Source organism: Patagioenas fasciata, chromosome 3, assembly GCF_037038585.1.
Source record: "Patagioenas fasciata isolate bPatFas1 chromosome 3, bPatFas1.hap1, whole genome shotgun sequence".
Taxonomy (NCBI): Eukaryota; Metazoa; Chordata; class Aves; order Columbiformes; family Columbidae; genus Patagioenas; species Patagioenas fasciata.
This window is the reverse complement of record NC_092522.1, coordinates 97,956,084-97,971,278: the sequence shown is the minus strand read 5'-3', so window position 1 is coordinate 97,971,278 and position 15,195 is coordinate 97,956,084. Positions and strand designations below refer to the sequence as shown.

The window sequence follows — 15,195 nt, the reverse complement described above, 5'->3', positions numbered from 1 at the left end:
CTTTTTTCTGTTCCTTACTGAGCAATTCCTTTATCAGAAGTGGAAACTCTGAAGTTTAGGATATGACATAACTCTTGAGAGCATCACTTTTGGGTGGTATACTAGTGATAGGTTTTCTGGTTTGTTCTGTTATTTCTTGCTGGAAGGTATCCTGGAAGCTTATCCACTAATACTTGCTTGTGAGCGTAGCCTGATCACATGCCAGTGAACTAAATTACCAGCATTGGTACTAAGTTGGTATTTCTCAGCTGTCTTGAATTCTGTAACTTTTCAGGATGTCATTTGCTGGGGCAGTTTGATTTATTATACATGCAATAGACAGAAGGAAATTTGAGTTGCATATCATCTGGAGACATTTATGGATTTTGTAATCAAATTGAACTTTTAAACAATGTAGTTTATTGGTATGTTTACCAAATCTTGTATTTCTCATAGATGTTAAGGAAGACTGACCCAAAAAAGTGTAAAAAGGCTGCTGGGGACATCATTTTAATTGTCCTTTTATTCCTGTCCGTCTGGATTGCTGGTGGGAAAGTGTTTTCCCCCGGGCACAGTATGTTCTTTCAAGGTTTAGCCTGTGTTTTCATAAGTGCTGTTGAAAGCAGCATTACCTGTGCTAAAATTGTGATCACCTACTGAATCTTTGGAACCAAACCAATTGTTCAGGCTATAAATAATTATTTTCTTCAGCTAGTGTTCTGTCTGGCTGTGTTAGCCATTTCAGGCTCTTTTCACCAAAGCCAAGTGTATGTGTATATTTCCTCCTTCATATGAAGTAGTTTTGAATGTAACCTTCAGATTGCAACCTAAAATTGGATCTGCAGTTGTTTCAGTTTTCTTACTACTTTATGCCTTCCGTTCTCCAAGCTGTCCATGTGATCAGTTGCACATTGTCTTGTGACCAATGTAGTAACTTTCCTGTATAAAATTTTAAATAACTATATTGGTATTGTATTGAGAACCTGGAAAATGTTTATTTTGCATGTTTTTCTGTTTGTAGGTAACGAACTACCAGTTTTCCCTATTTTAGGTCCTTCTCAAGACTTTAGTTATTTATTCCTTCGGACAGTTTTATGGATGGAGAGAGGTTGGATATGTAATAGGATTTGCAAGCAGTTCATATATTTTTGAATCATGGAGTTCACCTAAAGGCTCTCTTGATCAAATAATTTGATTTGAAGTGCTTGGTTTGATGCTGTGTTTTGTCATAATTTGTGCTTTACTATTTTTTTCCAAGGTAACAGCCTCCTGTGGCTAAAGAACCATGAGTAGCCATGTGATATAACTCCATCTTTTTATTTTAAATGGGGATTCAGTCATCTGTCAAGATATGTGCTATATTAAGTTTATAAATCCTACTGGATTTTCATCTGTTTTTATTCTAAAGACACAAAAATGTCCTCTTTACAATTTAAAGATTGATGGAGAATGGAAGTAAATGTTTAATTAGTGTTTCACATGGGACTTACTGTGATTCTTTTCTTGCATGGGGCAGTCAGTACAAGGTACTCACAGGTAAATTCTCAGTTGAACAGGTTACAAGCTTACAGGAAAACTTCAGTAAACCAGTTGGAATTTAGTGTTTTCTTACGTAAGTTGTATCATCAGTGACCTCACTTCTCTTTAAAAAATGTATTTTTTTTTAAAAGAGCAATTTTAATTGTAATTGTTTTAATTCTGTTCCTTGAATATATAAAATGTCAATAGGAAAAAGGTTTTCATATAAAATGTATTTGTTTACAATCTTGACAATTATCAATATATATGTTTCATTGCTTTACTAGAGCTTATTAGCTCTTATTAAGGTTCACCCAGACATGTGCTAGTTACTGCCTTATGCTGTTACTGTTCTTTTTATTGAAGTGTAATGTTAGTTTTTTGTTATCATCTGCATGTAACATAGTAGAAATTTTAAGACATTCAACCATTTCTGTCTAATTTGATGTGCTTTTAGAATTAAAATATGGAAAACACTGTGGACTTGCTCAGTCCTGCTCTTAGTGTGATTCAGGTGGACATAACATTTACAACTATGCAAAGCAGCAACAACAGTGTAGTTCTGCTCCATGTGGTTAGCTAAGCAAAAGGAAATCAGGGCCAACATGTATAGGAATTTATTTCTATATTTAAGATTTACCTTGACCTGTGTGTCTAAAACCTGAATATTTCTGTTTGAAATGATCAAGGGAAGATATCTTTAAAGATATTTATACATTTCAAAGGTTTCAATGATGTTCTTAGGGGTATTTTCTTTTCCTTCCCTGCTCTTCCCCCAGCAAGGAAAGCTTGTTTTTCTCAGTTTTACATTGATGAGGACTTTAAAAATTCTCATGCTTTTAACACATGGAAAAATTTACTTTAAATTTGCAAGTAGACTAATTTTACTGTTATTCTGTTATTGTATAACATACAAAAATGAGTCAGTGGCACTTCACAGTAGTTTGAAATTTAAATACAAGTAATGGAAAGACTCAAAATATTAAGTTGAAGGCCAGTGGTGGCTCTTCCACTATGAATATGTTGAACGTGATTCATATTTCCCTTATTTGCAGCTTGTTCAGTTGTACAATGATGTACAACATTTCCATCCAGATATGCTTTTTCTTTATTTTTTCCTTTCCTCTGTCTTTTATCTTATGTCTTAATTTCTATATTTATTGCTAAGATAATCTTTAGATATTTATTACTAAGATCATTTGTATCTCTTTAGTTCTGTCTGATTTTGCTTTTTTTGGCGTACTCTTTCAAGCGCTGTTTCTCTACCTCATCTTCCCTTTCATGATTTGGTTTCCTAGTCTCCTCTGTATTACTATTTTCTGTCACTTTTTCTCTTCCCAGCAGGGTCTGTGTGGAATGCTCCTCAGCCCGGGCCTCATGGGGCTGTGCTAGCGGAGTTATAGCTCAGTTGGTTTGAAATTAGCAAGATTCTGTGCTTCAAATTCCTCTGTAAAATTAAAGCTACAGCACAGAGTCTTGTAAGTATGAAAATACTTCAATTCTAATATTTCAAACTGTCAATAGTAGCCTGAATGTGTCCTTTTTGTTATTAATAAAGGAGGGTGTGTAAATTCAATAACTTGAGCAAGGTCCTTGTAAAACCCAAGGCTCTAATGGCAGCCCTGACACCTGCTCCAGAGTTGTTTCAGAAGCTGAGTAGCTTTTATTTGTCATGTTGTCTTCAGTAGCTTAGTTTAGTTTTACACTGAAGAAAAGAAGAGGGTCTGAAAGGAGTCTCCTTTGTCACAGTCTGTTCCTGAATACCAGTTCCACATTCTGCAGGAACACTGTTTAATGTGAATGCTAATACCAAAGTGCAGAGCTGTTGGGAGAATGTATTCTTTGAGAACACAAGAATAGACAGCCGGAGTTAGGATGAGGGTCTGTCTTGTTTGGTTTTCCATCTTGGACAGCAACCAGTTTTAGATATTTGGGGAAAACCAGTGTCTATGTCATCTTTTTGCCAGTGTGTCCTTTTTCCCAATATGTAGCTTATTATAGCAGTTAAGTGATTAAGGAACATTGGATGAGTGGAGTAAGACCACGTTATCAGTCCTCTGCAGCTTGTGTGTGATATCTGTGCTTGTATGTATACATGCACAGGCATGAAGGTGGCTCTGTGGATTGGAAAGTGAAACTGCCAGTAATTTCTGGAAACACTCTCTTGCTGTAAGCTGATGTATACAATGCAGTAACTAAAAATTATAGTTAAAATACAGTGAGTAACGGTAAGTTACCAGCTCAAGAAACTCCTAGCTTTCAGCTCCTGACAGGCACCTAATTACGGAGGTCCAGAATGCCGATTACCTGATGTCAAGGTCAGCCTTCCTTAAGAGGCTGTTTAAAGTCTTTGTAATATTTGAGCTTGAAAATTATCTGGTGGTTTTTTTTTTGGCTACTTCATGACTGGTGATTGTGGATTGAATTACAGTCCTGATAGATTTGATTATTTGTCACTGTTGGGCTTTAGTAGTGTTTTACAACTTCAAATTTTTGTTATTTCAAAAGCATGCTCATGTTTAATGCCTTCACATGAGCATTAAGTTGCAGTGACATCAGACTTGAGAAGGAGCAGGAATTGACGGATTTTTTGGGACAGTCTCAAAATTCTTACAGTTTTTAATTTCTATTAATTTCTATTAAATTCTTGTTCATTTTAATTTCTAATATGAATTTATTAATTTAGATCAATTTTAAGTAAGATATTGTTAGAAATTTTTAGATATCTTTTTTTGTGTCATGTGAGTTAGTTTATCTTAAAAATGCGTCTAGGTGGGTGCCTGAATAGAGAAAAATAGGCATACTTGGTTGTTTGGAGGTTGTGTTGTATTTGTTGGACCCTCCTACATGTTTTGTAAAATCACTTGGGTGTTTGGCTTGGTCTCACAAATTTCGCATCCCACAGGGGCCAGGATTCAATTAATCACACATAGGATCTCGGGATAGGAGAGGCTACCATTGCAGAACCAAACTTAGAGAAAGTGAGGAGAATGGCTGGTACAGTGGCCTGACTGCCTCTTAGGAAACCTATTTTCAGGAGCAACCTCTGGGATCCTTCTCAGGTTAGTGGAGGATAGGAATTCGACAATGTTCGCTGACTCTCCTGGGAGACTAGTGCATGTTGCACTCAATGCTCTTCCAAAACAGGTTGCAGATGCAGATATGTGATGTGGGTGGGACTTAAGAGTTCTAAAATTGTATCCTATGAGAAGACTGTGATTTTTTAACTCTTTTCACTTCTGGATCAGCTCTTTCTACTGTTCACCTTTCTTAACTTTTTCTTAGGTGGGAAGGGACAGTGAGGGACAGCTGATCTTTTAAGACTTGGGGACCTTCCTGTAGCAAAGAAACAAAAAAATGTGAGTCCACCAAAAAGCTATTAGGACTACCTACAGAAATTTTAGTCTTTGGGTGACAGATGCTTCTACACTGAAACTGCCGCACATGGGAATTTTCTGTCTTGCGTTTCTTCCCTTTCCCCCCCCACTTTTATTTGTTTTTGGATGGCAATTTTTTTTCCCCCTGTCTCTTCCCTTGTCTTGCTCAGCACTGCAGCTGCAACATTTTTTGATAATTTAAAGTTTTAGGTTCTTTCTTGTTTATTTTTTTCAGTTATTGGTCTTGATGATATTATGGATGAAGAAGGAGTTAAAGAGAGTGGTAACGATGCCATTGATGAAGATGAACTTGTTTTACCTAACAGGAATTTGAGAAGCCGTTGTGAAGAAACGTCAGTCACATCACCAAGAAAATCACCACGTTTAATGGCACAAGGTGACCATTCAATAGATGATGTTTTTGCACATTTGAAATCAATTAAATTTTTATAATCCTGTCCCCCCAACATGTATAGCTTTGCTATTTGTCTGTGTGAATTCAAGTATAGACACTTCTTTTTTTATAAACTGGACCTAGAAGTTGGCATCCATAGGGTACTACTCAATTTTAATTCCTCTTTGAAAATATTTTATGCCTTCCTTATGCCCTATGGTCCTCAAACTCATTTTCGAGATTTTTAATCCTTTTACTTGCATCCAATTACCACTGTGGTTCTCCACTGACAAAAGCATGTATTTGCAAAATGCATTGGAATATTAGGTTAGCGTGGCTCTTTATTTCCAATTAAAATTTTAATTCTGTTTATTTCTATTTGTGCATTTACCTTTTGTTTTAAATTTTGTTATAGTACTTGCAGCCATACAGTCTTTCATCAAAATATCTTAATATACTTAATAAGTATTTTAATCAAATATATGAATTCTATGTGGCAGCTAATTGATTGTAATTAAGGTTTTTCTAACTTGTTGAACTGGTGGAGTTATTGACAGCTACACTTTTTCCCCTTATGGAGTAGGCTGAGTTAAAAAGATAAAATTACTTAAGGAAATCAGAATTTAAATAAGAGCCTGCGGTACAAACCTGGTGAATATGCCTTTTGAAAAGGCCCTGGAATGGGTTTCTTGTTTAGAAAATGTAAGAGATGTTATCAAGTGAGAATGTGACTGTTTCTCAGATTCATATACCGTGTTCTCCAAAAGCTTTGTAAACTTCACATGTATATTTCTAATTGCATTATAACTTGTTCAGTTTTTACTTGAGGTAGAAAAAGTTGAGTGGTAGAAATGTAGAGTGGGTTTTGTCTTTTAGTCATCACTTCTCTTTTATAACTATTCAGAGCTTTCATAGCCATTGGAAAAATACTTCACATCCAGACTCTGTCAGTGTGAAATTGAAATGCAAGTAACTGATAGCTTTTAAATATAGACAGCTGAGATGTGGGGTTTTTTTTTCATTAAGTAAACAACTAAGTTTGAAGTTCTTCTTGTGTCCAGTAAGCTGAATCAGTCCAAATCAGTTCTATTGTAGGTAAGTCTTGTGTTTGCAAAATGAAGGATGCAGTATAGCTAAGACATTTTCTTTTTCCCTTCCTAGAACCAGTACGGAGTTTGCGACAGAGCACACTAGCCAAACGTTCGAATGTTGCACCTCTTGTTAGTAGCAAGAAATCATCTGTAAAAAGTGGATCTGGTCTAAAGACTGGACAGAAACAAGAGAGAAGTCCAGCTAAAGAGACAGATGTTGCTGCATCCTTGAAAATAGACCAGCCTAAGGAAGTTAGGCGTAGTACAAGACTATTGGGACAGACAGAAGGAACGGCCACAGCAGTAACAGCATCCCCAAGTAATACTAAATGTCTTCCTGGTCCTGAAGAGGTGAATGAAATAAAGTCTGAAACCCTTGAGCAGACAAAGGTTGAGAAAACATCCCAAGAGTCAAGTTCTGCTAATTTAGCAGGAGCCTGTTCTCCTCCTGGAGAAACAAAGGAAGTGACAGAGGTTGCAACAAAGACTGAATCTAGGAATATTGAGTCAGTTTGTTCAGTGTCTGCAGATACTGAAATTACTGCAGGTGAAAATGAAGCAAATGATGTGATTGATTCAATGGACTCAGGAACTTCTTCAGAAGAAAAGACTGGAAGTAAAACAGAAGAACCAGAGAAGAAAACAGAAGAGCATAATCAAAGTGGGGTAATTGAAAAAGCTAATGATCCATCTAGTGTTTGTGTGAATCCAAGTGAAATTTGTGAGACCTTTTCAAATTTGTCCAGCTCTGTAGAAGAGGAGATTGGTTGTAGTTCAAGTTCCCACAATGTGGATGTTGCTAATGAAAATACATTGTCAGTACAGGAAAGTGTAACAGAACCTGTAGGTGATGACAAGGAAGTGGAGAAAACTGTAAATTCAACTGAGAAACTACTGGACAGTACAGAGTTTCATAATAAAGACTTGAAAAGTGATGAGTTGACTTCTGCTGACCCAGGAAATAGCATTTTAGAAAACACTGTTCTTGACCAAACAAGCTCAAATGTACAGCAGCAGATCAGCAGTACTAATGTAGAAGTCCTTGAGGCATCAAAACTTCAGCATAATGATAAACAAATCAGCATTTCATCAAAATGTGAAAAGAATGTTAGGCCCCGGCACAGTAAATCTATAATACAGAATAAGCAAAATCTGACTCCAGGTACTCGACAGAAATCAGCAGTGCAACAAGAAATAATGCGTTCAAGAACAAGGGCTGGTCTTACTGTTTCAGGTCTTCACAGTCCATCTTCAACAAGCCTGAAGCGGAATGCAGATGAGCAAGAGATTCTTCAGCATCCAAATAACCCAGTTAAAATTAGGAAGAAACAGTCTGATCTGGGTTTGAAAGCCAAGAGCTGTGTTTCAGGGGTGACAGCAAAAAAGCAGACCAATACAATGCTGAAGAAAATACCCCGACTCCAGGCTTCTGGACAAGTACAGAAGTCATCAATTCAAAGAGCAAGTGAGAAATCTCCTACTCATCAAAGCTATTCTAAAGATACCCACCATTCTGTGCACTCATTATCAGGGCATGTTTCAAATCTTGGTCAGAAGCAAGGCCAGAGTCAGAAACACCAGCTTGCAACTGTGCTTAAAACAAATACCTCCACAAAGGAAGAGGCAGAGACAAAAAATGTCCCTGTTGTAGATCATCTGAAGGAGGATGATAAAGAAAAAAACAAATCAAAAAGAATTGATAAGAATCTCCAACCTCGCCAGAGAAGAAGTAGCAAAAGTCTTTCACTTGATGAACCTCCATTGTTCATTCCAGATAACATTTCAACTGTTAAACGGGAAGGCTTGGAACATACCTCTGGTAGTGAAAGCAAACATGTTTGGGTGCCCAGCAAGCAGTGTGGCTTTTGCAGAAAGCCACATGGCAACAGGTGTGTGTGGCTTTGTGTCTGAGGAATTTATTACTGGCCTCAGAAGATGTTTCTTTTCTCTCTTACCAAATGTTTCATGATGCTGGTGCCAAAACAAAAAGGCATAGTCTTATAATGGAAGCCTGTCTGTTACAATGTCAATTAGTTTCCTTTGGACTCATACACTTTTTTATCATCTTTTAAATAGAGCATTCAAAACTAGTTTGACCAAAAAAATTTACTAGAAATGTTTTATTATATGAATACATTTTGTGAGGAATGTGTTATTCTGCTATGTTGTTAAAATATGTACTTTAAACCTTTTTTTTTTCCCTAGAAAGAAATAAGACTAAGATGTCTCTGTTCCAGATTGTCATTTCCTTCTTTCCAGAGACCTCTTATGTTGAAGAATCACCATCAACCAAAAAAAATCAAATAGTTGTTTGCATGTGACTTTTATCTGGTAGCAGTGCAATTCTAATACCAAGAAGTTCAGAGGCTTTTTTCAGTGTGTATAATCATTGCTGCAAGCAATGAAGTACCTCGGTAGGGAGATGGAGAACATCAGTCTCAAAAAAACCCTATAAAACATCCATGTGGGCATATCTGAAATTGGCTTTAACTAAACCTAATAATGAAATTGCATCTGAAGTTGATTATGTGGCAAAAGCACAGTATGTGAACTGAAAAAGGCCATTGGGCTCCACTAGTGAACTGTCAATCCAAGAATAAGAATTCCTTTATTGCCACTTATTTTCTGGATTTAACATTTAACTATTTTTTCATAGTTGCAGTTTTATCTACCAGCTTTTTTTTTTTCTTTTAGTTTTAAATTGATTTCAAAGATGTTTCTGGTTAGTCCTTTGCTTACATAAGAGAAACTTTTAATAGTAATTTTCAGTGAGTGTGCTTTAGAACTCTGTATATCAGAGTGAAATACCGAACAATTACCTCTGGTACCTGGGGCTTTTATAGCAGTCGTTTGTGTTGAAGAAGAGCCCTTGTGATTTTTTTATTGACTTATTATATTGCATTTGAAAAACGTGTGAAGTTCATTAACTGTGCAGCTATAGTAACTGCAACAGTGTGTCCTATTAAAAGAATCAATGCTAGGTTTGCTCTGCCTGCTAGGTGGGAATTACCCAATTGGAGGGGAACTCAAACTTAGATCCTTGTTGTGTGGTTTTTGTTTGTTTTGGTTTTGGTTTGTTTGTTTTGTTTTGTTTGTTTTTGTTGCATTTGTTTTGTTGTGGGTTTTTTTGTTTGTTTGGTGGGGTTTTTTGTGGTTTCTGTTTTGTTTGTTTTGTTTATTTTTATGTGGGTTTTTTAATGTGTCTCTTTTTTTTTTTTTTAATCCATCTCTTTTCAATTTGTGCCTCTATAATAGTGTTTAATTTTATGCTGTTTGTATTTTCTTAGTTTTCACCATCTCGTGTGTTACCACAGTGGTAGAAGTATATGGGTATGCTGTATTTCAGTGAATTGTTTACATTCAGAAAGGCTGCTTCATGATGTGAAAATGTTTCTGTGGATATTTTAGAGCAAAATATGCATATTTGGGGTGTAAATTGCTTGATATTTGCTAAAAATTCAGCTTTAAGTTAAACTCTTCATGTTATCTTTGTATTTTTGCTAACATTTTAGACATCTGTGGGTTTTTTGTTCTGAATATCTTGTTAGAGTTCAGAAAGTCTTGATTTTGAATGCTAAATGGATCTAACCAATACTGGGAAGATAACAGCAGTGGCCGAAACTGCTTATTGTAGTTTATAAAGTCAGGGCAATGCTACAGTAGATACAAATAATATGCACTGCTATAGGATTAAGTGCAACAAACGGATTTTGCATTGCCAGCTCTTATTGCTGCTAGAAGAATAGTATAATATATGGATCAACAGCTGAGGTTGCATTGAGAGAGCCCATGAGTTGCCACAGATGATTATCATGGGTATCCTCAACTCTGTAATGTCAGTTTTGTTTAGTTGTTGGGATTGTTTTAGTTGAGATTTTGTTTGTTTGTTTTCTGATATGTCTGTATTACAAAACTGCTGACAGAACCAGCAGTTTCAACAGGAAAAGATCAGATTTGCTAGATGAAGGAAGATACTTAGTACACAGACATAGAAATTTGTATATAAAATGTGACTGAGATATAGCAGTGGAGTGAGGAAGCTTGTAGTATTGAGCCCTGTGCTTAATAATAGAAGACTTAGGACTGTCAGTCTTGCACTTTTTATCATCACCATTCTAAAAAGTGAAATTTTAATTTGTTAAAATTACTTTTATTTTGTAGTTTTATACTGCAAATAAGAACTCTTAAACCTTCCAGATTCACTTCATGTCACTAAGATACAAGAAGAAGCAAAACTTGTATCTAGAGTGCCTTGACATTTTTGTGTAACTACTGGTACAAGAACAAGAAAATGTTTTCAGCATGGTTAAAAAAAATATAATCTTAACATAATAGATTTCACTTTTATCACCTGGAAAAACATCAAAACTATCAAAATTGACTATAGTGGTAGGGTTTTTTACACTCACTTTGTGGATTGCTTTTCAAGGAATTTTTGTTTTCATTCTGTAATAGCCTAGCTAGCCAGCCTGGTTACTGCTTTTCTTTTTTTTTTTCTTTTTTTTTTTTTTGCCTCTGTTCATTGTATAGGAGAAAAGGAGAAATTGTGAGAAACAAATATTGACAAATGACAGGAATTTCAACAAATGTGAAAGACAGAGCTAAGATCTGAAACAGTATTTGTGTTTATATTTAAACTCTGGAAGTTTTTATCAGTGCTATGGTAGAACTTACTTGTAGCAAAAGAAGTTGAACTGACCTTGCAGCCCCAAGGTGGGAAATAATGTGCGTAACAGCTTCACAGTACATTGTGTTAATGAAAACCATTTAGAATTCAGGCTTCAAAACAGTAGTCACTTGAACCTTTTGTATTCCGTACAATGCATGCAAAGCCGCTAACTTGTTAATGTAATATTAAGTTTGGGAAATTGATTCAAGTTGAAGACAATGTGTGGGGATGGTTTCATCAGCCTTGTTTGTGTACACAGTCCCCAAAGGGCATGCTTACGTAGGCCTTTCACAACCCCAGAGTAAACTTACTGTTCCTGCTGGAAGAACAGTAGAAGGATGGTACTTGTATGTTGATTTGTTTCAGAACAGGCACCTGACAAGTAAATTTAAATCTCAAGGAATCCATGCAGTACTTTGCTGGCAACATACAAAGTCAAAGTACGATTACCTTGCCCTGCACATAAAACGAATTTGGCTGGGAAACGAGGAATCCTTTTTTATGAACGTGTGACTTATATAATCAAAAAAGTTTACAAGTTATAACGTGTCTTACTTTCTAAGAGGCATGCCTGTTTTTTTTTTTCTATTAATAGATTGTCATTCTTTGACACCTGATCTTTGAACCATGAGTTTTCACACTGTTTTCTCATTGTCTTGATGCTTCTATGCTTGAACCAATGTAGTTTTGTATTTTGTATCTTCATTACTCAGAGAGTGGGTAGCCTGTGTGTGGCTTTAGGATTAATTGTTTCAGTCTGTTTGCTTGATGTATTGTGTTGATTCCCATTCAGATATTTACCTTTGCAATATAACTAAAAGATACTTGTTGTTTCATATGAAAATGAAACTCTGTTTCTGGGTGAGTCAGATAGTTATGTAATTAGTTTTCAGCACATCTGAAAGAGTTTTTTTTTTTTTCAGTGTGAAGTTCGAATTATTGTTAGTTTTCACTGTAGTGTTGCTTTCAACCTGTTTGACTTTGCTTTTGTGTCCCCATATGGCTGTCAGATGTGTTCTCATCAGCTAGAAACATAAATCGTATGCATAAATTTTCATTCATCTATGTATAGATGAAATGTCTATGTGTATGGATATGCATATCACATAGAAAAATGTTCCAGACTGACATTACTACCTCAACTTCTTAATGAGTTCAAGTGATGTTGAAAATATTAAGCTTTGTCTCAAGCAATAGTTTTTTTTCCTGGAAATAGTTGAAGGAAAAAAGATGTAATTTATTGGCATAGAGCTAGATGATGGTAGCTCTGCAGACACTGAGAAATCTGCTAATGTTAAGATTTCTTCTTGTATGCATCATATGCATCCTTCTGATGTGTAAGGGCTTATAATATGAATTTATCCAGTTTTCACTGTAGATGTTCAAGTTCTCTGTGGTATGGAGGGCTGAACTTATCTGTGCTTGTACAGTTAGACAAAACCTAACTAATGTGTTGCAGATTTTCTCCCTTGTGTGCACTCTAATGGAAGAAGTTCCACCAACTTCTGATTAATAATTCGTAGTACATAACTTGAGGTATTGTCTTTCTAAGCAAATTTTCTAGAAAGCACTATATCACAAGCAAAGCTTGTAGCTTTAATTTGTTGCTGGTGACTTCCTCTTTTGAATTCAACAATTCTAGTAAAGTTTTTCAATAGTCTGTTGGAGGTTGTTTTTTTTTTTTTTTTTTGTCTGTTTGTTGTTGCTTGGTATTTGATGGTACAATTTGTATGGTCAGAAACAAACTGCGCTGCTCAGAGCTCACAGAAGAATGATGCAGGACCAGAGTTTTACTTAGGGTCTTTTTCCCCCCACATTTCGACTCTTCTTCAATATGAAGGAAACCTTTGCTGTATTTTTAAAAGGCAATTAATTGGAAAGTGCAGAAGTTGATTTAGCAAAGATACAGTATTCCTGATCTTTTTCATATATATAGTCACAAAAAAGTTTCTGCACAACTGTAATACGGAAGATTACTTTGGCTGGTGGATGAAGTTAAAAAAAAAATCTGAAACCTGCTTTTTTCTGCTATAATAAAAGTTATTAGGACATTTGTTTTTCGAAATTAATGCTAATACTTCAGTAAACTTATTTTGGAACCAAGTGCTCATATAATTTGCATTCTTAAATTACATGTGCATTTTTTTTAAGAGTGAATGCATATACAGCAAATGACTCGTGACAAAATTCTTCACAAGAAACAGTAATTAGAATAATTATGTCTTAGTTCTAGTACATGTTAATTGAATAATATGTTAAATTTCAGATTGTGAAATCATTGATGCTTTTAAGTTTTCTCCCTCTGTTACTGCTTTCTTCCACTGTGAAAAACCTTGCAACATCAAAAAGTGATCATGCATGTCCACGAAAACTGAATGATACAGTATAAGCAAAATAGCATTGCAATGTATGATTAAACCATGGAAGGACTCCAGTGTATTTTATATTTATAACTGTATCATTTTATTAGTAGTTTTTATATAGGTTATATTACTATGCTGCTGTACTGGTAGGATTGGTATTAATACCAGTACCATTAGGGAAACAGGCAAAGGGATAGCATTAGCTCTCTAAAATACATAGTTTTGTAAAGTAGCTATGTATATATTCAGTTTATAGAATGTACAATCCTGAAGATGCAACATGTGGGTAGAATGCACTGCTAATGAAGCCTCCTCTTGTTATTATTATTTTTATATATATATATATATATTTGTGGTTAATGTTAGGAGATATATTGTACCCATTTTTTGAGGTTTTGGGAAGTTCAGTTTCCTGTTTTGTTGTTGGGCATGCTTCCTGTATTCACCTTTAGATCAAAGAGCATAGCGTTGCTTATCTCCCTGCTTGCTTCCTTTTTGGAGAGGTTCGTGTAATGTGAAAAATAAAGAAAATTATGCCTTTAAGGGAAAAAGGAAGTTATATTACATAAAAGATGGGTTATTGAAATGTAATACTTAGGCAATAAGTTTGCAGTGTATTTTTCCTATGCTGCAAATTCCATGTAAAAGAGGTCTGCTGATAGTGTTTCTTTGAAGATAGTCGGTTATTGTTTCGAGAAGATCAAAACTTGAAAAAACATGTCACCTGTGTTAGACTTGTACAAAAAGCAAACAAGAGAAACTGCTATTTGTATCTACTCTGACAAGGTAGAGCATATTTTTTTTTAATAAACGTGCATTTCACCTGAGCTTTGAATTAAGCCCGTACTACTTCGCTGATGTGGAGGTTCTGCTAAAGCTGCTTCTCTACTAGTGACATCTTTAACAGCTGAAGGAAAAACAGTTGCTTCTGTGCAGTGTCTCTGCTGTAATGTTGGCTGTACTGTAGCATTAATGCAGCTGAGACAGTTGTAATGTTAATACAAATTTACAACAGATTTTATAGTACGTTGTTGAATAGTAGAATTAAGGGGGGAAAATGCAGATGTGGGACATGGTTTAAATACTTAAGCCCTTAAAAAGTGCATGAATGGTAATGCTACTCCTCTTAGGTGAATTTGGGGTTTGGGTGTTACTTTGAATAGTTGAAGTTTTGCTTTTTTTTTTTTTTTTTTTGGTTAAGATTTGAGCCTTGTTGCTCTGTTTTCCCTATGCTATGTACCACAAATGCAAAAGACTAAAGAGAGCCAATTATTTCTGAAGTAGATTATTTTCTGTGGCAATGCACCTCATATTGTTAATTAATCTTAAAATGCCAATTACTGGCCCACACTGAACTATTCTGACAGCTCCTAATTTTTTGTCTTCTATTTTACTCATAAGAGTAAATAGCTTTACAACAAACAATTGTTTTATGAATGAGGTAGTTTCTACTCACTTTACTTGTAAAATACCATTTCACAGTAATGGATTTCTCTGGAAACTTGGTTTTGTTACATAAATTGATTGCATGTAAATTGATTTTAAAACATGGCGTGTATATTTTGAAAATAAATCACTCAAGCCTGAGTTTTTTCATCTAACAGATGAATTTAATTTACTACAAATAACACACCAGAGAAAATCTCCCGATTCAAAGAGAGATTGTGGAAGTTTTGCATGAATTATTGCCCATCTCTTTTTATGTATTATCTATTACTTCCTGATTTTAAGGTACGTCTTTTCGTGCTGATGAGTGCACAACCAAGAGGATTCTTTAAAAGGAATGAAATGATAACCTACTCAA

The 15,195-nt window shown here is 35.3% G+C and overlaps 1 protein-coding gene across 8 annotated transcripts in view; it reads left to right on the top strand.

Annotated features, from left to right (window-relative positions):
- Nucleotides 1-15,195, top strand: part of PHF3 (PHD finger protein 3) — a 51,530-nt gene that overhangs the window by 14,691 nt on the left and 21,644 nt on the right. For 2 of the 8 annotated variants that reach the window (XM_071806931.1, XM_071806932.1), the window contains exons 2-5: nt 2,842-2,975; nt 4,403-4,559; nt 5,110-5,271; nt 6,430-8,248. In XM_071806931.1, coding sequence (XP_071663032.1) covers nt 5,130-5,271; nt 6,430-8,248 — 1,961 coding nt within the window. In that variant the 5' untranslated portion in view covers nt 2,842-2,975; nt 4,403-4,559; nt 5,110-5,129. Of the gene's footprint in view, nt 1-2,838; nt 2,976-4,402; nt 4,560-4,782; nt 4,857-5,109; nt 5,272-6,429; nt 8,249-15,195 lie in introns of all 8 variants that reach the window. The other 6 variants (XM_065833381.2, XM_065833383.2, XM_065833385.2 and 3 more) reach the window with 5 other exon arrangements.